General features: G+C 37.1%; 1 protein-coding gene across 7 annotated transcripts in view; it reads left to right on the plus strand.

Moving 5' to 3' along the window:
- The window catches only part of RAP1GDS1 (Rap1 GTPase-GDP dissociation stimulator 1), a 101700-nt gene that overhangs the window by 11973 nt on the left and 63733 nt on the right, over positions 1–25994 (plus strand). For 5 of the 7 annotated variants that reach the window (XM_064651954.1, XM_064651955.1, XM_064651956.1 and 2 more), the window contains exon 2: positions 23130–23240. In XM_064651954.1, coding sequence (XP_064508024.1) covers positions 23130–23240 — 111 coding nt within the window. The remainder of the gene's footprint in view (positions 1–23129; positions 23241–25994) is intronic. The other 2 variants (XM_064651953.1, XM_064651958.1) reach the window with 1 other exon arrangement.

Raw genomic sequence — 25994 nt, forward strand, 5'->3', positions numbered from 1 at the left:
TGGTTTGGTATATGGGAAAACATTTGCTCCTAAATGTGGCGTTCTAGTGTGATATTACATCACTTAAAGAGGTGTCAAGGTGCAAAATGCATTATAGTAACACCAGCATTTTCAAAGGCCTATGTTCAGACCAAAACTCCTTGTTCACTTTAAAATGTAAAGTTTATAGGTATTTTGATAATTACTTCCTTATATATGTATCACCTCCTGACAATTAATAGTCTGGGAAGTTCCTAATTGCTTTAATAGGAATATGGACAGTTAATATACTTTTGCAGCTCTACTAGTAAACAGTTCACAAAATCACCTCTGTGGTGCTTGTGTTCCATTTGTGTCATATATACTGTCATCTCATGTATTTTGAGATTTTTTTTTTAAGCAGAAGTCACATTTTTAATGCTTTCTTTTTTTCTTTAGAGATAGAAATAATTAATCTTTCCTCAGTATTAAGATACTGTTACAGAAGGCAAGTCTCAGTCAAGCTCCTTTTATTTTGCCTTTTCAACTGAAGACCACAGTGAAGTCCATCTTTTCTGTTCTCCAGAGTTGTGCTCAAATCCTTCTGGAGTAGCGTGAAGGACTTACCAAGTCAAGATAATTTTACAGCATACTTAGCAAGTTGCTTTTTCCCAATAGTAAGACTTAGCTTCCATGGTATTTTACAATAAATTTTGTCTTCATATATGTGGGAATTAAAGCAGTACCAAAAATACACGCACCGTTGAGTAAATGCAATACAGGAATCTCATGATAAAAATTAGTTCTATCAGCAAGTGAAATGGAATAATTTTAGATGTAAAAGGAGTACTTTTTACCTGTGTTTGAGACTTTTCCTTCTTGAGCCCCAAACCATTTCCTGTTTTGTAGAACAAAAAGGTACTTAACCTGTTTGGAAAGAAAAGGAAAAGATTTGTTGTTTGAGAGGTAGATAGCAGGAATAGTCAGGTCAGGAATTTTCTAATCTGTGCTCTGCTAATTTTTAGTTGGACCAAGCAAGTCATACAGAAAGACTTGGCTGTACCTGTAATAACGTCCTACTTGGAGGCACTGTAATAAGTCCTGTGGTAGAAAGAGTGAAATTGTTTTGAGTTGAAATTTGAACAGATTCATAGAAGAAATGCAGAATCATCATTTGGAAGGATTTTGAAGCAGGGCTGTTGGCAACACTTGAACCAGGTCGGCTATGACTTTGCATAGCTACTACTTGAAGCCTCTGTAGTTTTTGTAACATCCCTTCAGGTAGCTTGAGGCCCCCCCCTTAACCTCCTCTTTGCCAGATTAAAGAAGCCCTCAGCCTCCTCTTACTTCTTGTGGGAACATGCCCATCTTGATAGCTCTGTCCTAGACTGTCTCTGGTTTTTAGTATCCTTCTTGATCTGGGACATACAGAACCAAACAGAGAAAGAATTGTGGGAGACACAAATCCTTGCAGGCATGAAGCAGAGCCTCGATCTGCTGGTCACGTTCCTAATATAAGCAATATACAGTTTGCTTTATTTACTTTGGGAGCATGCTGCTGCCTCATGTTTTACTTGGCATCCTCTGTAACCCCTGTGTCTTTGCAACAGTTTGTTCCCAGCCTGCATAGACACTTGGGGTTATTCTACCTTAGCTGCAGAACTCACGCCTTACCCTTGTTGAACTTCAGGAGACTTCTGTTGATCCAGCCCCCAGGTTTCTGAATGGTGCCTCTGAATTCCTATTTGGTATGCCAGCTGTTCCCCCAAATTTAGTGTTGTCTGCAAGGATTCCAAATGCATACCTACCTTCAGGCTATACTGATTTTAAGCACAAACTGCATACTCAAAATCTGTGGTTTAACCTTTCTGAATAGGGCTGGTAGACTTATATTTGTCTTCTTGATAATAAGTAAAGCAATGATAAACCCTTCATAACTGTGACTCTAGGAAAATTAAACTTTATTTACTTATTTTATATGTAAAATATAATAACTATTATTTTTTTTTATTTATAAAGGAAAATTAAAGTCTGTACACTTGAAAAATTGCCTGGAGGATTTCATTAGCCTACAAGTACCTGTAACTTACAGTAGCTGCAGTTACAAGTAGCCATGAGTTACTGTAAGTTAATGGAAGTGAATAGAAGATGTCAAACCTTACTTCGTACACACCCAACAGGCTTAATTATGCAGAATCACACTGGGAATGAAAGATGGATTATCAGGTGTAGCCTAAATAGAATTTCAGCTCTTTCTGTGCTACATTACTTATTTAGCTGGTGAGAAATGCATTGAGATTGACTTGCAGCAGCAATTAATGGGAAACCAGTGGGTGCAGGTCTTCATGTGAAGGCCCTGCTGATCGTGCCATAGTTCCCGCTTTGTCTACATGCTGTTGATGTAATCTTTTTGGATTTCAGGACTGGTTCTATGATTTTATGATATGTCCGTATTCCTTTCCAGCTAAGCAGGGGAGAGTGCATACCTTGAGCTTTCTGATGAGCCAGAACCCATACTTGGAAGCTCTCTTGAGTCCTGCAGTTTAGTTATATCCAAAGTCTGTCTGTTATGGCCCATATCTGTATTAACTGTAGAGGTAAAAGCCTCTACCTAAATTAGGTGAATTTATCCCAACACATTGTATTTTACTTGTGTATTATTATTAATTTTTTTTCATCTTCGGTAATACATTTTTATCAACCTGGAGCAGAAGGAAGCTTTTCCAAGATAGATCCTAACAGAGTTATTTGGTAGCATCTTCCACAGTTTTTATCCTTCTAGACACCCATGGTGTAGACTTGTAGGACAATGAAAACTTCTGCTCAACTAGATCAGAGAATAATTCCTTTTGACAGAGGCATATAATGCTTCCATAGTAGGACATAACCACACTGTTTTTCAAGAGGTTATCACAGTGGATCCTACTCAAAGGGAAGACAAACTTCAGTATAAAAGGGTGGTGAGGAACAGCGATGTATTTCCTGGGATATTTTAGATTCTTCAGTGTAGAGTAGAGTTTTTAGTTCTCTCCCTCTGGGCCTTCCTGTAATCTTTTGCATAGAGGAGTCTGGCTCTTACTACACATAGAAGTGCTGACGTAGAGGAGGGGATTGCTTAGTCTGAGAAGGCCTGATATCTAGATGAGTTATAGAAGGAACTATGTGTATCCTGTCATCTGTTGGATTTATAGGAGATTTGAAATTACCAGCAGGGACCAAACTACTATTCATTGTGACTAACTGCCTGTTCTAATGGGACCTGAAGAAGGAGAAAGACTTTTTTTTATCTTGTGCTTATAGCTGAACAATTAACAGTTTTCCTGATAAATAATACTTTATGGATCAATTGCTGACTGTATTAATATTACCTCAATAACATTCCATATGAGGCTTTTGTGTGTTTTTTAAAATGGAGAGGAAGATTATTAAACCTGATAATGCTCTTTTAAATTTTTATTCTTATGGGCAGCTTCTAAGAGTGAATGAAATGTGGTCAGCAGCAAAGCTGTACTGTTTGATGCCTGCTGATCCAGAAGAATCCTGGTCTTATTCATATCATTAAAACCTCAGCGTATGAACAGTGGTTAAAAATGACAGCAGCTTTTGGCTGCCACACGTTTACTCCATGGAGTGTCTCTAAGCTTTACCCCTGTAACATGTGACAATTTTTGAGCTATTCTTTTATCCACTTACCCTTTCTTCCACTTTCAAGAGACCAATTATAATTGAGAAAATAAAGTTTCAGGAAAAAAACCCCAGCGTAATCAGAAAACTTAATAGGAGAGAGATTCTTTCCTCAACTGTGGTCCCTTTGTGGCTGGCATCTGTGGGAGTTACATATGCTGACCGAGAGGAATTTCCTTGACCTAAACACTATAAACATATGATATAGAGAGGACCGGACTGTTCCTTAATGTTGGTGCAAGATGCCTAGTGGAGGATGGGCTAGGGCACATTATTGAAATTTTTCAGACTATGACAGACCATTGTGAAGATTCTTAGTGTCTCTTGGCTGTTAAGCAGTCCATGAATAACTCCTCAGTGCACTCAGTTTTGCTGAAGGCTGCAGTGTCATTGTTACATGCAGGAGCTGGTCAGGAATCATCCCAGAAAATCATGCTGAGTTTTGACTTCTATTCTCTGCATCTCTGCCTTCTGAAGTATCACTATTTCTTTCATCCCTAATGGCAAGAAGACTGGCAGTTGATCAGAAGCTCAGTCCTTTTAAGAGTCTGTGTAAAATAAATAACATGAATATCCTGAAATACTTAGTGACTTACTGCAGTGGTAGTTTCTTTGTAGAGGCATGGTTAGGGACAGACTCCATTACGGATATGCTCTGGTTTTGAGGTGCTGGTTTCCAGTATGGCATTCAGAAACCTGAGCCAGGAGTTTTGGCTGTCTAAATAAAAAATGCCTGGAGAGTTGAGAGTAGGCTCAGCTACTGAGCTCAGCAGGAAACCACCCGTAATTAATATGCATATTATTTTCTGATCAGCATGATTTCTACCTTAAGCCCAGGGCCTGAAATTATTTCTTAAAGGTGGATATTTCTAAGAAAACTTCAAGCCTTCTTTTCAAACATGAAGGGAGGAAGAGGGACAACTGAGCTACCACCTTCACCTTCCTTGTGTAAGGCACATGTTTATGCAGGAAAGAGCTCTAAATAGCTCTAAAAGTCTAAGCTTTTTCTCTGCCTGAAATTAAAGCTATACCCTCAAACAGACCAGTATATCAGTCCTAATAGTGGTGTGTGTCAAAGCCTATTTTTTAAGGCATATTTTTTAAAAGATCCAGCAACTTTTCCTGTGACTTCTTATTTTTTTATGCATCGATTGCTTAACATAGAACCATAGAATGGTTTGGGTTGGAAGGTACATTAAAGATCATCTAGTTTTAACCCTCCTGCCGTGGGCAGGGACACCTTCCACTAGAACAGGTTGCTCAAAGCCCCATCCAATATGAAATATATCTTAACAGAAGAGGTAAGAGGTGTTTCAGTCCTCACATGAAAAATCGGATTCAAGTATGTTTCTGAGAAGTTGTGTTTAAATCCTTTCAGGTAGAGGATAGCATTTGCTTTATTGTCATGTTCAGACCAATGTGCAAAAGGCACTTTGACGTTTTTGCCGTGCGCTTCCTGTTAGACGCTGGCGCCTTTCTCCAAGAATTCCTGTTGCCTGTGTGTACGGGGCACATTCAAAGAAGGGCCAAGAAGAGCCACACCCTCAGAGATCTCAGTAAGACTAACGTATAAATTTGGTTATGAAGCTACCTGAGAGAACTAGGAGAGTTCTGCATTTGGGCTTTAGCTGAATGCATGTGGAACTTCAAAGGAAAAAAAGTTAAATTTCTCCAGAATTTGGTGTCCGGTGAATGGGAGCATGGGAGGTAGGCTTCCTACAGTCATCTCTGCATATAAACCTGATTTTTTTCCTCCTCTGTGATTTAAGGGTCAGTCAAGATCTGCTTGGCCATCAGAGGGACACATGTCTTTGAGAGTATGGTGGCCATTCTTAATTTGGGGGTATAATGTGTGCAACTGTATCCAAGTGTCACACATTCTTGCATCCCTTGTGAAACACAAGGACTTGTTTGTCCTCTCTATCTGCTATTAGCTCTGCCCTTCATCCTTGAGACCTGCAGATTGTATGCAGAGCCTGACCCCTTTCAGTTTCTGTCAATATGACTTCACTTAATCTGAGAGATGGTTATTAAGCAGTGAAAGCAAATCACTCCTCCACTTTGCAGCACACTCAGATCCTGCTTGTGGGGGAAGCAAATGACTCGCAGTTCAATGTAGCAAGTGGCATTTTGCAGAAAACTTTTGTCTTTAAAGATATATTTCTTTTTGAAAAGAAAAAAAGTCCTGGTTGCCTTTTTTATTGAGCTTCCTGTAAATATGTGTCTCTCGGGAGCATTTCACTTGTTTTTGGGATGCTGTCCAAACACAGCTGATTGAATGGAGGATTAACAGTTTAATTAAGAGTCCTGAGATTTAAGACATATAAAGTAGCCTTTTCTTTTGAAGATTTTTTTGCCCTTTATTTGTACTGTCAGATTTTCTCTCTCCTAAAACGTATTTTTAGTGGATACATATTGTTCTGTCTCACTCATTCCAATGTTCATCATAGTGATTTGAAGTAATACTTGAGGACTGTAACATTCGGATTACGATTTACCCAGCTGTGCATATGTACTGTAATGTGCTGCCTCAGAACATCAGTATCACGTTTACTGCATTGTCACTGTTGTATAATTTTTACTAAATAAAACTCTTAAATGCTGTGCAGAGGTTAATGATCACTTGTAACTGCAGCAGTCATGCAGAATACTAATGGGGTTTGTGGAAATCTTTTTTTAAAATGGGGTTATATTGAGCAGTTTGTACACCATCTTAATTTTGCCATCCAATTCTGCAGTTTTATGTCCGTCTTTCATGAAAACTCAGTTGAATCCTTCAGAGAGGATCTGAGCTGATCCTATCACTGCAGTGTTTTTGTTGCTGTTCCACATCCTGTGCATTCGTAAGTGAAAACAAATAACTGCGTTAATAGGTAAATATTTATCACTAGAGGGATTAACCACAGATGTCTACTAATCTTAGTAACACCAGGTTTAAAGCCATGCATGATACCTATAAAACCAGACTAACTCTAGAGTATGTTTTGGCCCTAAAAGCTTATAGAGGAATGATGCTGACAACCTAGTCTTCAGTTTGTGATATGTGGGCACCACAATCTGCCTACAAAATGCATGTTGTTGATTGGGGGCCATTTTAGTAATTTTTGCTAAACTGCTAAATTAAAGTACCAGTGGCATCAGACAGTCTCACCAGCCTAGAAGCAGTGCTTTCCAGAACTGACTTAATTTCCTTTGTATCCTTCATTGGCATTAGAGAATATTAAAAGCCTTTTTCTCCATGGCATGAGGAAACTGTCACGCTTCTATTAGCCCTTCTGTGGTTAAAGGAAATTTTTTAATTACAGGTTTAATAGTTGTGTCTTCAGCTGGAAAGGTGCATTTTTATGTGATAGTCTTTCCCTCTCTTCCCTCCTTGGGACAAAAATGATGAAAGTTATGTTAGTAGGAGAATACACGCAAACAATTACTTAGAACCATATGAGTTTTTAATTGTAAAACATTTGTAAAAAAGGGGGTTCAGAGTATCTCATTAGAATTGCAACCAACCTGTTTCTAAGAAACTTTTACTGGAAACCAAACAATAACAAATGGCAGGTCATCACTTCCATTATGAACTTGTTTGCACACACTCATCAAATTCAAACAATGTATTTTCAGGGCTGAAAGCTTTCATGCATGGTTTGTAATTATCTTGTAGCTTGCAATTAAAAGTAGGGACATTTTTTGGTCATTTCTGGGAAAAATAAATAAAAACAAAAGCAAATTTTAAAGTCCTCTGGAGAACAAAATAAACCACCATTAAGACTTCATATCTAAGCAATATGTGTGCTTTGGAGCATCACTGTGAAGTCCCCCAGTCTGACAAGATGCAGAGGCTGCAACTCTCAGCCTTCTGCTGGGATAGAGAACTGGGGAAAAACTGTATGTTTCCATAAAAAGATAACTGCAGGGATGAGTGTAGTAGATCAGCTGGTTTAGGATATGTATCTTGTCAAGAAGGAAAATGGAACTTGCATGAGTGTTGTTGCATAACAGAATCCCTTTATGTCTTTTTAATTAGGAACTGCTAAGCTTATTTACTTATTACCTTTTTTATTTGTTTTATTTTATATTAATATTAAATGTAAAAGAATAAAATACAAAATTACCTTTATAATTATATCAGGGTAGATATTTACTTTTCCTTGCTGAAGTTTCGTTGAAGTGTGTTGCATGAGCCCTCAGCCTTTCAATACCTGTTATTTATTTTTTCTGTGTCAGGTGTCAGAGGTTTCTCGTAGAGAACGTGCTGAGGGAACTATTTCTACACAGGACAGTAGTAGCAAGTGCATGGAGAAACTTAAGTCAGTATCTGGACCAGGAGAAAATGGGTTGCTAGAGTGCTCTGATCAATCTTGAGTTTAAAATTATCTGCTTGAAGATCCAACAAACAAAACAATTTCTTCACTTAGAAAAGGACTGGGAAATACAAGTCTCCCTAATTTAAGAGCTTTTAAAAGGGCTTACCATTCAGAAAGATGTTCAAGGTCCAAACTTCCTTCTAGAGTGGTATGCATTTGCAGGCAGGTACAACACTTTTTTTTCTCATAATCACATGCAAAAAACCCGAATAGCAAACCAAAGAGTTATTAATTGATAAAAGTGTAAGATTTTGGAACAGGAGTTACACATCTTCATTTAAGGTGCCAAGATACTTTTAAAAATATAGCACTGAGTATCTACAGAACATGCGTAGAAACACTGTTATGTTCTCTTATTTTAGATCTTTTATAGTCTTTCCTTAAATCTTCGTGGTTTTTCCTAGGTTAGTCTCTATTTTCCACTACTCAGACCCATTTTATTTTCTGTAGTAGATTGGTCTTTGGACCTCCCAGAGTTTATGCAGATGTGTAAGACTGCTTACAAAATACTCCAGTAAGAATGAAAGAGTTACACACTGATAAATAGTGACAGAATTGGACCCTTATCTGTATACTGAGTGCATATTTTACAGAGATTTAAGATATAAATTAATTCCATTAATTTACAGATTTTATTCTTGATTCAGTTAAAAGGTGTTGAGGGACAGGAATGAGGAGGGAGTGTTACCAAACCACTTCTTGTAACTGAAATAGCATTTTTCTCTCACTATGTATTTCTCACATCCCAGACAATTGATCTTCTAGCTGAGAGTCTGATGGACCATTCAGGGTTGTTTTACCTGTCTGTTTTGGCTCAGTATAGTGCAGAAGTGGATGACCTAAATTACGTCTGCCAGTCTTGCAACATTTTGAATCCTCTCTGATACTTTAGAGGCTATTAGAATGATTATTGAAGGCAACAGACCAGGCCAGGCAAATTCAGTGCTATGTGTTTATGATGTATACAACCTCATCACATGGAATAATAGCTTTACACAAAAAATGAAGTCACTGGGGACATCACCTAATACAACCTCCTCTGCCAAGCTGGGTAACTCTGAAGCTAGATCACCCGGAACATTTTTTTTTAAATGAGGGGTGGGGGTTTTTTTGGGCAAATCAATTTTGCTTTTCAAGTTTGAATGTAAATTACAGCGTGAAATTTATTTTTCTGTATTAAGTACACATCTTTTATCACAGTGACTAGAGAATAAATTTAGAACTGCTTTTGGCACTAAAAGATATATACTTAGTATACACTGAGCTTATTATCCATCTGCTGCTGAAATCTCTCTCATTGCCCAGAGCAGTTCTTGGGATTTGTTTCCCCTGTGAAGATTTTTATCAGTGAACATTCCTTTAACTTGCTGTCTGCTGAGACTTCATGTACCTACTCCCATTCTGATGACTCTGAGCAGGCTGAGCAGATTCTTACTATGTTTGCAGTTTTAGGAAAACTAGGCACCAAGTTTTCACTTTCGCTTTGTATTTGCCTAATAAGGAACTTGGAGTGAGTGAAAGGCCAGTCTTCGCAAGCGAAGATTTGGGAAAGGTCATAAACCCTTCGAGCCTGCGCAATGGATTTTTTAGGTGAGACACAGCGTGCGCTGAACTGAGCCCACCCTTTAATCCTGAGGTTCATCTGCCGGGGCCGAACTTGGAGTAGCAGTAAACTGAACAATCTTAAATGTTAGAAGAAAAACATATAACCCAAGCAACAACCCAAAGCAAAACCTCAGCAGTTTACTTTCAAGGTTAGTTTCATGTTTACATACAAGTAAACTTGTTAAAACCTAGCCATCTGTACACTATTAGGTGCATATTTGACAAAAAAAAGGTAAATAAAAAAGCTGTCAAATGACTCTTGAACATTCAAACAGCTTAAAGGCTCTTTGTGTGGTAATGTTGGCACAGCTCCTAAGTGACCAGATGGAATTTTATTAACACCCAACAGGACAAGGGCTGAGATTTTGTTTCTTAACTTACTATATTTGAAATGCTTGTAGAGGATGTGTCAGAAAGCTTGATATATTTTCCTACTACGCAAAATTACACATATACCTTCCCTTAATGCAAAGATGATGACTGCTTCAGAGGTTGTCATTTTTGTAAGGTGAGTAAGAAAAGAGTTATGAGATGTGTGGTAATTTAAGTATCACAGCCTTTTAGTGAATTTTAAAAAAGTGGTTTTATATACACAGTTGGTGATCATATTAAAAGGAGAATTTAGAAACAGGCTTTTTAATAAACAGACTTAAAGAAGTATTTTATAAGAAAGAATAAATAGTACCTAAGTATTAAAATAAACTTGATTTCAGACATCAGTAACCACTGATAGTAGTGATGTCAGATTTCCATTTAAGGATTCTGGGAAACATCTAAGACCATGCAGATTTATGTGACTCCTCCCGTTCTGTCATCATCATGGGTTTATTTATTGTCAGTAAGAAATATCTGAAAACTGGAAGTCTCTGTTGTCTCTGATAAATTGCAGGATGACAGTTAGTCCTACAGGGAACAGTGGAGGGAGTTGTGTTGTTCAGTCCAGAGAAGGAGCACTCAGAGGAGCCCTCATCACTCTCAACAGCTCCCTGAAAGGAGGTTGTAGCAAGGTGGGGGTCAGCCTCTTCTCTCAGTTAACTAGTGACAGGACAAGGGGAAATGGCCTCAAGTTGTGTTAGAGGAGGTTCAGTTTGGATGTTAGGAAAAATGTCTTCACTAAAAACAGGAACAGGGTCCCCAGGGGAGTGGTAAAGTCACCCTGGAAGTTTTCAAAAACTGAGTGGACGTGGCACTTCGCGATACTGTTTAGTGGACGTGGTGGTGTTTGATCAAAGGTTGGACTCGATGATCTTAGAGGTCTCTTCCAGCCTTAATGATTCCATTATCCTATATCTTCAAACCAGACAGTTTAAGAACCAAAGAAACAAAATCTGTAACACACTGTGGACTCATGGTTAGCCCTATTCCTTTCAAGTACTTCCTTTCTATATTTAAGGTTTTTGGGGAACTCATGATAGCTGGAAGAGTGCTGTGTTACAGATCAGTATCTCATAACATCTGACGGAGGAACACTGATGTGACATACAATTAGAGCTAACAGTACCAATTTTGAGCCTGGGTGTCTTATTCAGGCAAAACTCCTACTGTTGCTGGTGGAAATGTGCCTGAGGGCTTTGTACAGAATCAGATCCTATATTTGTTCAGTAACTCAAGCTGGTACCGTAAATACAGTTATACAGACATTGTACTGCATACATATATTGTACAATTTATATGTACTTACTTGCATAGTTTAGGCCAGAATCAAAGCTTGTTGAAGTCTGAAGTCTCAGCTTCTTCTCCAATAGTGGCAGTTCTGGAACTTTGTATCCTCAGCTTTGTGTTGTTTATTTGAATTTATTTATGTATTTTATTTTTAGGTCAAGTAAGAGGAAAAAGTCATTTTAACTTGTTTATTAAAAAGGCTATCAATAGAATGTTAGATCGATTAGGAACATATACTTCAAGTCTAAATTGTTATCCCACATTTTAACATCCTACAAATGCCCATTCAGACTATAGCTTTACGTATTTGTTATTTTGTTGCTAAGAAGCCATATTTTATACATTACTTGAAAAAAGTATAGACAATTGGCAGCTCTTTCAGATTATGCAAGAAAAAAATCAGTGTTTGTTCTAATATAACACGTATCTATAAAAATCAATGTTTGTTCTAATACAGTAAGGGAAATAATTTAATGAAAAATTAAAAATATCTCTAGGAAAGTGTTTTCCTCTTATTTGTTTGTGTAATGTCTATATTGACATTTGTAGTCCGCTGACTTGAATCACGTTAGGATTAAGACTTTTAGAGTAGGTACAGTCAGAAAAGGTTAGACACGGTAGCACAGGCAAAGATCATCCCAAAGAAAAGGTAAAGCTTAAAGAGCTCTCAGTTTCACATATGCTGTTTCTAGACTGTACCGTTTCTGTAGTTTAATTTTCTTTGTGTGTGTTTTCAATTACCTCTTCTCTGTTCTTCCTGTCTTGACTTGACAAAGTGACTCTTGCTTGCAAGATTAAAAGTGCTTCAGGCAGAAATCATCTGGAGGAGCAGAGGACAAAGACAAAAGAACATCATAAAACACCTAAGATGAATGAAAAAAAGATCTAGTAGAGAGATGCAAGCCTTGCTAGTTGCATGTGTGTGTGTGTGCATAGACTCATGCACACATGCAGCTTGTCTTTTCTATACTGCTCCATATGGTTGCCTATTTATATGTAACATAGCATTGTAGGGAATGATAGATTTGATTATTATTAAGGTTACCCTTTTATTTACAAGATCCTGTTTCAGTCATATACTGACTCTTCTGGAAGAGCTATATGCTATACCAAGTGTCTGCTTTAGGCTGTCCATTTTAATTTGCTTGGTGGGCTTTTGTTTTAGCATGAGCAAGAAACAGGTTTGGACTATTGTTTGAAGTGTCAGTAGTCACTTAAGAGACTGTTTTGGTCCTGTTGTTTTTCCCCTCTAAATTTTTTTCATTCTCTGCGTAGGGTGGGCAGTAATCCAGAATAATCTGGTGGTGGAGACCTTCTGTCGCTTTTTACGTTGCAGTACTTTGAAGCTGTGTCACAAATTAAGGGAGGATGGGCATGTGTAAAGAAGCATTCGTCTGACAGTTTATGGTTGAACGTTCCCACAAAGACCTAGATCCACTTCCGCCCCATGGCACATAATTCCTGTAGGAATTCCTGTAGGAAAGTATGGTAGGCAATTTTTTAAAATATATCCCTGGTAATCTGTTATCATATCTCATGCTTTCTTGATATCTATGCATGATGCGTCATGGTCTGCTTTGTAGAAGTGCTGAGAGTAATCTGTACCTTCATCTGACGACTCTGAAAAAATCCAGAATGTGCAGTAATTCTGGAACCTGAAAATCGGGAGCTATCTTGTGTTGGAAACCCCAAATTCCCACAGAGATACTTTTGACCTTAAATTTTTCAAGTTTCAGCTCTCTCATTCACTCACACAGTATATTGATTCTCTCTTACCTTATAAATACCCTGTGAAAGCAAGCACATTAATATCTTTGAAACATGATGACATAATGTAATGATACTAACTTTATAACTGTCAGTGAGAAAGGAAGCGATCCTTCAGAATACAATTTTTTCGTAGTATCTGAGAAATAAAACTAGAACCACTTGCGAAGAAGGAGGATATGAGAAGATATTAGGTAACTGTTCTTTGACAGAACATTTTTCCTGAAAGAGATGGGTGTCCCTTGGATAAAACAGTATTCTTCATGTGTACATCTTGACATGCACTGTGTTGTCTCGTAAATATTTTACGTGGTGAAATATATATGGGTTGATTTAATTCCAGAACTTTTTTTGTTTTTAAAACCTGAGTATGCAACCTGATATCACTTTAGCAATTCTTTTGTTTGTGGTAGTGTATGTATATACTATATGTATTTGTATATGCATACCTGTGTCTAAGATAAAGGAAATCTGGAGATCTTATAATATGGAAGTCATGCAACTTTTGCACAGATACATATTTTACTTATTTGGGGAATTATATTAGTAAGTAATAGTGTTTGTGTAAATCTAACCAACTTAATGCAACGGTGCCACGTATGTGTATAATTGGAAAAAAACCACAGTGAAGCTTGAAAAGCACAAATGATGAGCAACATGAAAAAAGTAATTGAGATTGGCTTAAAAAGGTATTATTTTGTAAAGGGTAAGCCTTTGGGTTGTTTCTGTTTACTCTTGTAATATCTAGTTTATATTTTCAAGTTCTTGGGTTTTTCCCAGATGAAAGCTAAAAAATGTATATTGAGAAATGTAACCTGATATTCTCAGGTATTTGAGACTCAGAGTCATCCCTTTGGAGGAAAATACCAGCTAGTTCGTGATAATATAGTGACAATTGATTACTTGGGAATTGCATAATTTTAGCGGTTCTTGAGAGCTGGTGTGGTAGGCCACCAAACCAAACAATTCATTCCGGTAGTTTGGGTTAAAAAGACAGAATCTGGTTGAAAATAGAAAGAGAAGACTGAGTACTGTGGCTACATATGGTGGCAAACTGGTTGGCTCATTCATAAAGTCAGTTCATTGCATCCTATAGTAGCTTAGATCCCGGAAGAAACCTCTCTACTTCGTGGTGGTCATTCTCTTGTCCTTCAGCAAGGACTGATAAGGAGACAAGCAGTACTGAAAGCGAGGTGACCTGCAGCCTGCACTCCCTTCTCGCAAGCATTCATTACATGAGCCGTCACATATTGCATTGCTGCAGATCAGAGGCAGGAGGAGGAGGGAGCGTAACACTCACCACACCCAGCAAGCAGAGGTGCACAGTGGTGCTCTTAGACAGAGTGCTTTCAAATTCTTAATTGGATGTTTCTTTTCTTTTTTTCCAAACAACCTGTTCAGTGCATTTGTCTAGAGATAGCAAAGCCCCTAACCCTAGTGCTTTTCCACAGCTTGTCCAGTAGCGTAGGCTTTGACACAATCCATCAACGTGAGAACATTTTATCTATTAAATAACATGTTTTTGTTAGCCAGTTACACAGAGTAAGGAAAATCCATATGCATCATGATGCACAGGTATTTGTTGCCTGCATTAGTTGTATTCTCAGGATATTTAAAAAATGAGCCCTAACAGAACTTGGTTTTTAAAGGCTTAGGTTGTGATATACATTTTATAACTTTCTTTTGGTTTTGACATAAATCTGTGCCTGAGCTCTTATTTCTGATGATGGTGTGTTCACATAAAGATTGTCTTTATAGAACTTTCTATAAAGTAAGGGAAAAAGGTCAGATCTATTCTGTAGGGTGACTGAAGAAATTAATGGTGATATGCATTACTTTGTGAAATATATTTGTAAGAGTCATACAAACATATGAGAATTAAAAAAATGCACAGAGGAAAATCATATATTACTTAGGGTGGAGACAATAAGAGATTTTTCTTCCATTCAGCACCCAGACCACTTGAGATTTGGCTAATCGTGACACAGCACATCACTTTGGATAAAACAGGCATCTACCTTCTTTATTATCAGTTTTATAACGGAGCATTGAATAAAGTGGATTCAGTTTTGATTACAGATGATGTTGTGTGTTTCTTGCTCACTAAGGCCCCAGTGAGAATTTAAAGGCTTGTGTCTATTGAAAGTCCCAATTAGTATTTTCTGTTATGCCCTGCATGTCTCCTGGGTTTTCATAATGTGACTCAGTGAAGATCAGGCACTTGGAGAAAACAGACTATATGAAAATAAAATGTGCAGTTATCTGTCAGTTAAGTGTAATTCTTCTTTTAAGACTGATTTTAAGCAAGATCTCTTAGGGCTTTTTATAAACCAGCACAAGTTGTTATGTTGATTTCACTGATTTTTGATCAGTTTCTTTGGACCTTAAGATAATTCCAGATCTTCAGTGTTTAATTATGAAATATAAAGATACCTAAATCTGTACCACATTTTCCTAGGAAAGAGACAAAAATCCTCTAAGATTCTGTAAAATATTCTGAAATGTCATTCTTACAGTCAAGTCTTTGCAACCTATGATTTAAATAGTAGGAAAAGGATCATTAGTGTTCAGAAACCAGTTACAGCAGCTACAGGTCAATATACTTTGTTGTAGTGTAAATATGTTTGTACTAGTGTCTGTTGTTTATCTGTGACTACAGTAATAATAATACATGAAATTATTTTCAAATATCTTCCAAATTTCCTCCAAGGCAAAAAAAACTACCAGAAAACAAGCAATAAAAGTAATTTTAGCTAATCTCTGTTACTGAGAGAGTAACAATTGATCGTTTTAATTTTACTCGTGAACATGTTATTGAGGGAGTTCAGAAGTAGTAAAAAGACCCCAGCAACACACCACTCTTTTTGTTTAAAAATAACCAGAATTCAACAACAAAATGAAAATTTTGCTTTGGCAAGAGATTCCAAATGAACTGAATGCTGTCACTTTTTTCAGGTTTCTATCCTGATTTTGAATACAACTTACTAAGTAGCTATTAGTGTGTATAGGCTCAGCTGATAATTACAAAAAATAATTAGGTAGCTTAGTGCTCAGGTGGCAATGAATCATTGCATGTCAGTATTTTCAGGTAATAAAAATGAAGTCCCATGTCAGAAGAACAGATGCAGAAACAAGTGGATAAATGAAAGAGTAACAAGTCTCTAAGACCAGATGGTATATATCTAAGATTCAGAAAGTGAATCTTTAAGAATGAAGCAGCTGAACTGTTGACAAAAATAGGCACTCTTATTAAAATTAGTTACTATGCTAGAAAAGTAGAGCAAATGTACCTAAGTAAAGACAGGTTGCAGCAGGAGCCCTGCAGTTAAATATCTATCAGTATAGATCTAGAAAATTTGTTGGAAAAAAAACATTAACCCACCTCAATGGACAGGGTAGGACAGAAACAAATAAACAGGATTTCTGTTTTTAAAAAAAAAGTTCCTTCCTGATTAAGATGTTTGGATTCATGGATTTAAATGTTAATCTGGTTTAGGGCCAGGATCAGCCTAAGCACTAAGGGGCAACTGATAAACATGGGAATTACCTCACTGGCTGTAGAGAAACTACAGAATCCAAAATCTTTTTCAGCTTACTGGATCCAGGCAGATGGCCCAGTAAAGTCCAAACATATCTGGGTAGGTGTGTTTGGCCAGCTTCTTCTCTCGGTGAACCAGGGCACTGAGGCGCAGTGTGACAACAAATGCCATGTCACCCACCCGTAGCCAAAAGTCAGTGCACCCAATTATTCTGTTTCTGACAGTGAATGACCAGTAGCTCATGTCTGGGAAAACAGTGGGCAGGGCAGGGACAGGAGTAGCACAAGTACAGGGAGGTATTCTCCCAATTTCCAGTAAACTGGCATGTAGGAACTTCCTAATCCAGAATTGTTACACATATCATAGTATTAGTAGCCATGTATGGAGTGAATCTGTTTATGGTTCCAGCTTCTTAACAGTTCTATGTTTCCATTATGTGTGGTGTGAAAATATACTTTGTCGTTTTTAAGTTTGTTGCTTGATAATTTAATTTTGGCATTTTAGTTGTTGTGTTAAAAGAAACAGTAATTATTAGCTTTCTTTTAGTTACCTTAGTCCTATTTCTGATTCCACAAATCTACACCTTTTTTTTACAGAATGAAGAGTCCTTGTCTATTTAACTTCCTGGGGAGCAGTTGTTCCTTACCTTTGCTCAGCCATGCCTGTGCCTCTTCTGCAGCATGTCATTTGCAGCATGAGGTGCCAGGAGATTATGCAGTATTAAAAGTGTGGGTTGTGGGTGTATAGTTAATAATTTAACAGTGGCAAAATTGTTTTCTGTTTCCTGTTTGTTTCCCAACAAAGCCATTGACCTCTGCATTGTCAAAGACCATTTGGTCTTGTCTGTCCTTACCAGGTCTCCAGGCATTACTTACCAAAAATTAATTCTTTACCCCTGTCGCTGCCCTCTGACAGCATATAGGTACCTCCTGATTAGATGCCAATTTTAGAAATTTCCCAGATGGACTAAGAACAAAGAGTTTTTCTAATGATGGATTCGTGTGATTTGAGAGAAACCACTGTACACTTGGGAGCACCTGAGGGCAGCTGTCTACAAAGACAGCTGAAGATGGAGTATTTTTTGGCAATAGACTAAGTATGAGAACAAAATTCTTTTGTCCTCAATAAACTCTGCATTTGAGGTATTTTGCATGTCTAGGTGGATGAACACTTGTATGGGACTAGATATCTTCTCATAAATTATCCAAGAAGTGTCTTAGTTTTTCCTTATACAGATTCCAAAAGGACTTATCGTGTACATTTCTGACAGCTTATTCAATGTCTTGGGAACTAAGGGGCTCTCCTAATTTTGGGCCAGTCTTCTGTTTCCTATGGAAAAGAAGGAGAGGTGGCATCTGGGGTCATTAAAAACCAAAGGCATGCTAGAGATCTCACCAGTTGTTGGGCTTTCTGCTCCAAAAAATAATTCAGACCAAATGTGCCTACTCTTCAGGATCAACAAACCACCTCCCTGTGGGAGGTTATCAAGGTCAGATACTTGTTATACACCACAGGGCACCTCAGGCACCACTGAATATGGTTTAGCATGGTTTAGTGCTCTGCTTGTGGTGTAGGGTCTGCATTAGAGTAGACACACTGATGGTATCAGAAGGGAAGAGCTTGGGGTAATGATGGCTTGGGAGCTGGATGCTCCCCTAAATGGATTATGAGTCTGATCTTCATGTCAGTTTCTAGGTTCTCAAATAATATAACCTCAGAATACACTTTTTGTCAAAAACAGCTGTGGTGAGTCTGTGGTGGATTGCCTATATAGGTTAGTTTGTACTGAAATTCTAATAAGTTAAAGTCCATACAAGAAAATGAAGTAGTTTCTGAAGTCTAGTCATATGCACTCAAATCTGTAAGAGATTTATGCCATTATTACAAGGAGACCCATAAAATGGCACATTCCTTCTGCTCAGTTTGATGTGTCATTGTTTCCTGAGAGGCAGTGAAACAGAATCAAAAGGCTCTGGTGTTAATACAGCCACCATCCCTATAATAGCAGAAGTGCTTGAACTTCTTATCTGATCAGCCTGTTTCAGTATGTCCCATTTCAATATCTATTAATTTTGAATTCCTTATCTGTTAAGTTGGATGTATAATGTAATAGTCTCTTTAATAACAACAGCAGACTAAGTGTCAATCAAAAGATATAGGCAATGTTAATATGTTCAAAGTGTTCATTTTCAGAGAAAATATCCATACTCGAAAAATAATACAAATATATGAAAAACAAACAGTCTAGACAAAAGATGCCCATTTAAATACTCAACTAAGACATTCTAAATAATTTTTTTAACATCAGTCTTGGAAGAGGGCATTTTCTGTGATTTGGGTGAAGATGATGTGAACTCACAGCAAAATTAGCAAGTTGGTTTGCCCACAGAAGCTGTCTGCTGGGTACCTTATTGGACTTTTTGTGGTCTAACCAGCACTCCTGTGGTCTTGACCCTGAACAAGGTTGATCAACTACCCAGTTTTCACAAGATAAAAGAATAGTCTTCTGCATAAAACAAGTTAGTGATTGAAAATAGGAATGAGTTGCAGAAAAGCTCTCAGAAAAATAGAGTATGGTGAAATGAAATTAAATATTAAAACATTCACTTATGTTAATTTCTGACTAATTTTTTTCTATAAAAATGTCTGCACAAGAGATAGAAATAGTTTGCAAGAGATAATAGTAATACCGTGACACCAAAAGCAATGTGGGCAACCATAGTATTTAAACCATATTATTTTTTAGGTGTGTTTGTGCAGGAGTAGTTATGAGGAAAAAAAATTGAACAATAGGTGGAATGGGCAGACAGGTCTGACAGCTCTTGGCAGACTCCACTTCCTCACTTACCAGTTTGTATCATTAGGTTATATAGGATTAAGGTCTGTGGGATTCTGAGCTTTTTGTCCAGATAAGATAACTAATTCTTCTGAAAGCAGCACAGTAAGCCAGCAAGTGTGAGAGACATCCTGTGCTTGGGTTCATCAACAAAATAGTTGATACTTCTGTTAAACTTCAGACTTGATGCCTCACAGTTTCACAATCTGATACCAGATTGCTGAGCAACTGTGCCATAGGGAACATTAGTAGTCTATTTTTACCTTTACCATCCTAATCTTGCCCGCCTTGCCCACAAAATCTACTTATTCAGATTTCTCTGATACTCAGCCAAAAAGATTCTTTATATTGTTTTTCTCCAATGAGGTTTTATTGCTGAGAATCTGATCAGCCTATGCAGTAACAAGCCTACTGAAAGCAGCTTCTCTAGAAGGAGAGAAAGAGACATTAAAGTAAGCAGGAGATGATCACAAGAAAACAACAGGGGTTTTGTACCTGGAAGACAAGCATCTGCAGCTTCTTCCCTAAATGACAGGTTTAGGGCAATTGTGAAACTGCAGAAGTTGGGAAGCCTTGTGTGATTATATGGTAAGAGCCCTCTAGAACATGACAGCCCTTTCTCTCTGAATATACGTGTCAGTGTCATCTCAGACTGTAAGGGTTTGTGCTTTTCAGAACAACAACAGAAAGAAAAATTAAATAATAACAAAACTCCTGAATCTGTTTAAGGTGTATTTGCGTATGTTCAAGATTCTCGTGTTTTGACAGTAACTGTATCTTTCAAGGTGTTGACTTTTTAGAAAGGAGACCAGCTATGACAAAAGCGAGCAAATAAATTCTTTCTCGAAGGATGTTCTCTTTCCCTCTGTGCTCTTGGCCTTCTGACATTGTATCAAAAGATTTGTTGTTTCTGCAGTATTCCTATTTATGTTTTCTTCTGTAGCACAGAGTGAGTAAATCCCAAGCTGCAAGAAGTTTAGAGTTGTAGGCTTATTGAAAAATCAAGGATTAGTGGAATTTATTTTAGAAACACACTTAATGCATATGCTTTATTAATTGTTTTCTATTATTATTTTTAAAGTACTTACAGCATCCAAGTATACCTAGTAAAGTGGCAATTTGGCACATAGTGCATCATGGTTTCAAGATATTTTAAAGGTAATATGGTATACCGTTGCTACAAGTGTCCATTGATACTTGAAGTGTGTCTTAATTTGCAGTTTAATGTTTATGTATGTCAGTGGGACATGCACATGCTCAGTACCATGAAAAAATGAATTGTTTGTCCTAGGGAATGAAACATTTGGACAGTCACATTTGACAATTTTGCCCTAAATACATCATTCCGCATGTCATATGCAATTGTATAGTATTAAAATAGTGGCCTTCACCCACAGAAGCTTAACATGGCACTGAGCAGAATGGGGAGGTAGGAAGAACAACTGGAAAGACTTTCCTAACTCTATTGCAGGTTCTGATGTGGTGTGGAGTGGAAGAAATTACAGGTATTTGAGATAAAGCACCCATCTCTGCACACAAAAATGAAATAATAAGTGGGATCTATTGAGCGTGTGAGGTAGAAGAGGCTGTAAGAGAAAAATAAAGTCTGTGTGTGCTCTCTGATTACAATAACCTCTCCTCATAGTCTGCAAAATCTGATGTGAAGGTGGATTTCTTATCTATGCATTTTCTTCTTGCCCAGATTGTAGGAGCCCCTGGTTTTTATCTAGATTTTGTAGTAGATTTAGTCCTCTTACTGTAAATGTTGCTACAGTTTAAAAGTTAAGTGTGTGAATATATGGGGAGATGAGATGCCTGTAAGGGGGGAAGAGAATTAGTGCTATATTAGCAGAAAACTGAAGGTAAGAATATGAGATGGAGGCAGGTGAAGAAAATATAAGAGGAGGTGGAGAGCACAGTTGTAGTACTGAGTCTGGTCATTGAGTACTCTACACCTGTGTCTCTTGACAAATTCCAATGTTATTTCCTGAATAATGTATTTAACCAGTGATACTTTGCAGTGCATGGTCAATTTTACTGTTAGTTAAATGTCATTCAAGAAAGGTGCTGCAGTAAGCTGCTACAGAGTAACATGAGTATGAAGGAAAATAAATTTAGGGCTTTTTTCCCTTCTAGCTTGTTCTAGGAGTTGGGAGTTCAGCATAGCAAGGAGAGATGGTAGGGAGGCAGGTTTAAGATCTCGAGGAGAACATCTAAGTGCAGTTGCCCCAAAGGCTTTTATAGAGTTGCCAGTATGCTGCTGGCTCTCTGCATTTAGGAGTAATGGGAATCCTGGCTATAGTGTTGCTAAGAACACGTTTATTAATGAGCAGATTGGTCATAGAAACATATAAACAATTTCATATATAAATACTGAGCACTTTAAAAATTAAGTACCCTCTGTATGGGATATTGAACTGCAAAAGCATGTGCTAATAAAAAATGGACGTGGAACAAAGCCACAGCTTTGGCTGAGAAGCAGAGCAGTTCCAGGAGTGAGATTCCACCCTCTTCACGGGATGCCTGCTATGTTTCCATTCCTTTCCTTTGCACCATCCCATATGTAGGCAGGTGAAGAGGAGGCAAAGCACAGTAGGTGCCAACCTATGAAAGGGGCTTCCTATGTTGGTGTGAAACTTTAAGGCAGCGCTGGCTGCCATTCAGCCTCAGAAGATACCGGTGATGCATTGCAAAGAAACTGCACCTAGAGTTCAGTTGGGTTTGGGTCAAGGCTCTTGGATTAGCCACTGGGAAACAAGGGACAGCTAGACATTATTTAACATTATTTGTTTTGAGTAACACTTTCTGCTTACTGTCAGAGTTGGCATGGAAACTGAATCAGCACTCATTTTTAAAGAATAGTCCATGCAGAGTGAGGTTAGTCATCAGCAGTCTTACCAAGGAGACTCAGGCTGCAGCTGCCAGCACTTAAACCTTGCTCGTGAATAGACAGAATTTTCAAAATGGTAACGGTCCTACTACCTTGACCTTTATGGGGAAAAATGTGCATCTTTTGAGAATGATACTATGTCATTTGCATTGGGCAATGTTTTTTTTTAAAGAGGGAAAGGATTAATTATCTAAAGTCCACAACAGAACTTTCTTATTTCAAGAAAATGCCATCTGTTTCTACAGCTCAGTTGAATTTAAAGAGTTAACACAGTAAAACATATATAAATATAAGCAATGATGCTTGTAACATTCTTTTTGGAAAATGGAAAAATACTTAAAGGAATGTAAGCTTAGCACTAGGAATCTGTGAATGTATAACCAAGATGAAAGCCTACACAGCATGCAGAAATGGGCATTTTCAATTATTTTCCCTTTATTGATGAAAAAAATCAAGATATGCTTATTTTCATTCTATGTTATTCTTGCACACAAAGATAGATGCAAAGAAATGGCTGCTGGTTTTCTGCACCAGTTAGGATGAGAAAATACTGATGGCTAGATTACTATTCGGTGACATTTCATGAAGTGCCTGCTGACATCTTTTCTCAAATGCAGAATGATAAATGTACATATAAATTTGACAAGTTTAATTTCATCTATAACCTTTGACTCTTGGCTTTTTGTATCCTCAGAACACAGACCATACATGCCTTCTTCATTGATACAGAAATTCTTTATTTTACACTAAGTATTTACATTCAAGGCTTTAGTGCTATTACCAAATTGATGAGAACACTGATTTCTCTTTTCTTTGTATTTACCAAGCAGATAATTTAAGTGATGCCCTGAAAAAGCTGAAGATAACAACCACTGACAGCACAGCAGATAGCTTGGAGGGATGCTTGGACTGTCTGCTTCAAGCTCTGGCACAAAACAGTAAGTTGTATGGACCTTTCAAATTTTAAATCGTATGAAATCACTGAAATAAAATGGAGGTATTAAAATGTGGCAGAAAGACTGAGTCAAGCAGTAGGCTGTTGGATTGGCTGTTCTGAGAGGGTATTTTTAACCTGTATATCTGTAACATTCAGGCAACAATGAAGACAGTGACAGGTAAATACTTGAATATTTAGAACAGCTGTAGTCCAGTCCTTTTACCAATATGATGAAGTAACGCAATTACTTTTCTAATTGATCGTTAAGAGAAAAAGAACAGAGATGGAGAAATAAGCCTGATGAGGAGAGGGATAAGGGAGCTGCTTGCTAATTCTGATTGAAAGAGTATGATTTCCTATTTGTGATGTATTTTCCTCATACTTTTGATCACAGATGTCTTATTTCCAAGAGTTTCAATCAGCAGAACTAGGCTGGATATCCAAAGATAGTACAAATTTGATATGTAGTATGATAAAAAAATAACATCAGAATGGAACAAGATGTGTTTTTCACCAAAAACTGTAGAATGCATGTCCCCACTCTTAGTAGACAGAAAGGTAAGGTAAATGAAGATGACAGTTTATAAGACTTTCTTGAATTCAGCTTTCTTAGTGCTTCAGGTTGTGGCAGAAGAAAAACGCGTGTACAATTTCAAGTTGAAAGACCTCTCAGGATAGATACAAGCCATGGTTAAAAATTCTTCATTTAAAAAAAAGTTAGCCCTTTGGAAATATCAATACACTCAAAAGTATATCCTATTAATAAGTCTTGGGTTTTTTCCCATGATAGTATCCTACAAATCACAACCTTTTAGCTTAATTGGTGTAAAATACTTCATAAGGTTTTTCACAACTGAATATTAGCACCATCCATATCAAGTAAAAAATGGATTATAACGGCCTCTGCATTTAATGATAGTCAGTTTTTAATTCTGATTATTATGTAAGGGGATGTCAGCCAGGAAGTAATAAAATATTTGGGGTTTAGAATAACCCATTTTTTGAAGTTGCTGAATCATTTTTCTTATGGATTTATTTATAAGATATATCTAGTACTTTAATCCAACCTCCAGTTGGCTTTGGTATTTCCAGTACCTTTAAGTCTAATACTTGAACAATAAGTACTAAAAGAAGATGTTATGAAAAGTGAGAACATACTTGTGTAAATAACTGAGTTTACCATTTTGCTTCTGAAGGTCACGTAGATGTGTCACAGAACAAGTTTGGCAGATGCACGGTAATTTTGATTAATGTATGGAAAACTTACTGATGCTTCCCTGCAACCACATGACTCTCTTCCCTCTCTGTCTAGGGCTTTGCTCTTCCTTCCAAAATATTTTCTCTTTTAGTCTTATAGCTGCCAGATCAGATAAACAGATTATTAGGATTCTGACATCTCCTTTTGGGTAGTTCCAGAAAATTTAATCTCTCCATCATTTACCAGGCTCTTTGCATGTAAGTCAGTAATATGAATATAAACCTGGTGAGCTGCCATATGATATGTATCTCCACATATTTTCAGTTGCCCAAGATTGAGGACAACTTAAACAACTGACTCTGAAAACTAGATGGGTGAGATAGGACATTTTTTTCAACAGCTTGCTGCTAATTTAGGAACCAGTATATCGATGCTCTTTCAAGGGTTCGGGACACTTCCAATACCTGAGTTTTACCGAATCTCTTTGGACAACAGACTTTATTTCTCAAGATAGTCTGATGATTTGGGGGGAAAAAAATCCTCATAGAAGACAGACTTCTAGTTTGGAATAATTTTGTGAGAACAGCAGTACATTGAAAAGACTTTATGAGGTAAATTGCATGTAATAGATGGGTTCAACAAATAGATACAGAATCAGCTTTCTATATACTTTCTCATAGTTCTCATCCATACAGTTAACATCTTAAAATGGATTTTATTGATTTTTAGTTACAGTCTTTATTATCATATATATGATATCTAGATATGAGATACTGTACCTCTATGTCAGTTTATAAATTATTACACAGTAATAATTAGAAATCAATTTTTTTAATATGAAAGTATGTTAATTGTAATGCGGAAATAATTTAAATAAGATTTCTCAAATAGTTATTCTGCTCTCTTTTAGTATATTTCCGTGTGTTTGATTGTACTAATGAGGTATACATTCTGCTTATAGTTCAGTAAATCATCATACTAGAGTAACACTAGAGAAATAAGCCACGCAAGGAATAGAGTTTATTTTAAAATAATTTTATAGGACTGTGATTTCATTGGGAGTTCACATTGTAAGTCACAGAAGTGAGTTTTATTCACTTCATTAAGACTTGGAGACAAAAGTATTATTCTATCTTATATAAAATTCAGTACATTACTAATACAGTAATGCAACCCACTCCCATCTACTGCCAGCCAAGATCAGCAGTTAAACCCAGTATTAATACAGCACTCAGATTTTCAGCAAAGGAAAGAATTGTTTGCACAATTTTGATTCTGCATATTGCATATACATAGGAACATTTCAGTGACCATTATGCTGCTTTTAATTGGTATCTGTATGCACGCAGCATAGAGTTGTGGTTGCTGCAGAAATCAAAGTTCCCTGGTCTCTAACAATGCAGTGACAATTATAGTTCCATTTACTTTGCATACAGTGTTTTAAATTTTCATTATGTTAAAACATTACTTTCTTCTTATAATGTTTACTGTATAGAAAGAGATGGCAAAGTTATGATGAATATTGGAACTTTTCATTTCTTTCTATGTAATCTGATG

The sequence above is a fragment of the Pseudopipra pipra genome, chromosome 4, assembly GCF_036250125.1.
Source record: "Pseudopipra pipra isolate bDixPip1 chromosome 4, bDixPip1.hap1, whole genome shotgun sequence".
Classification (NCBI taxonomy): Eukaryota; Metazoa; Chordata; class Aves; order Passeriformes; family Pipridae; genus Pseudopipra; species Pseudopipra pipra.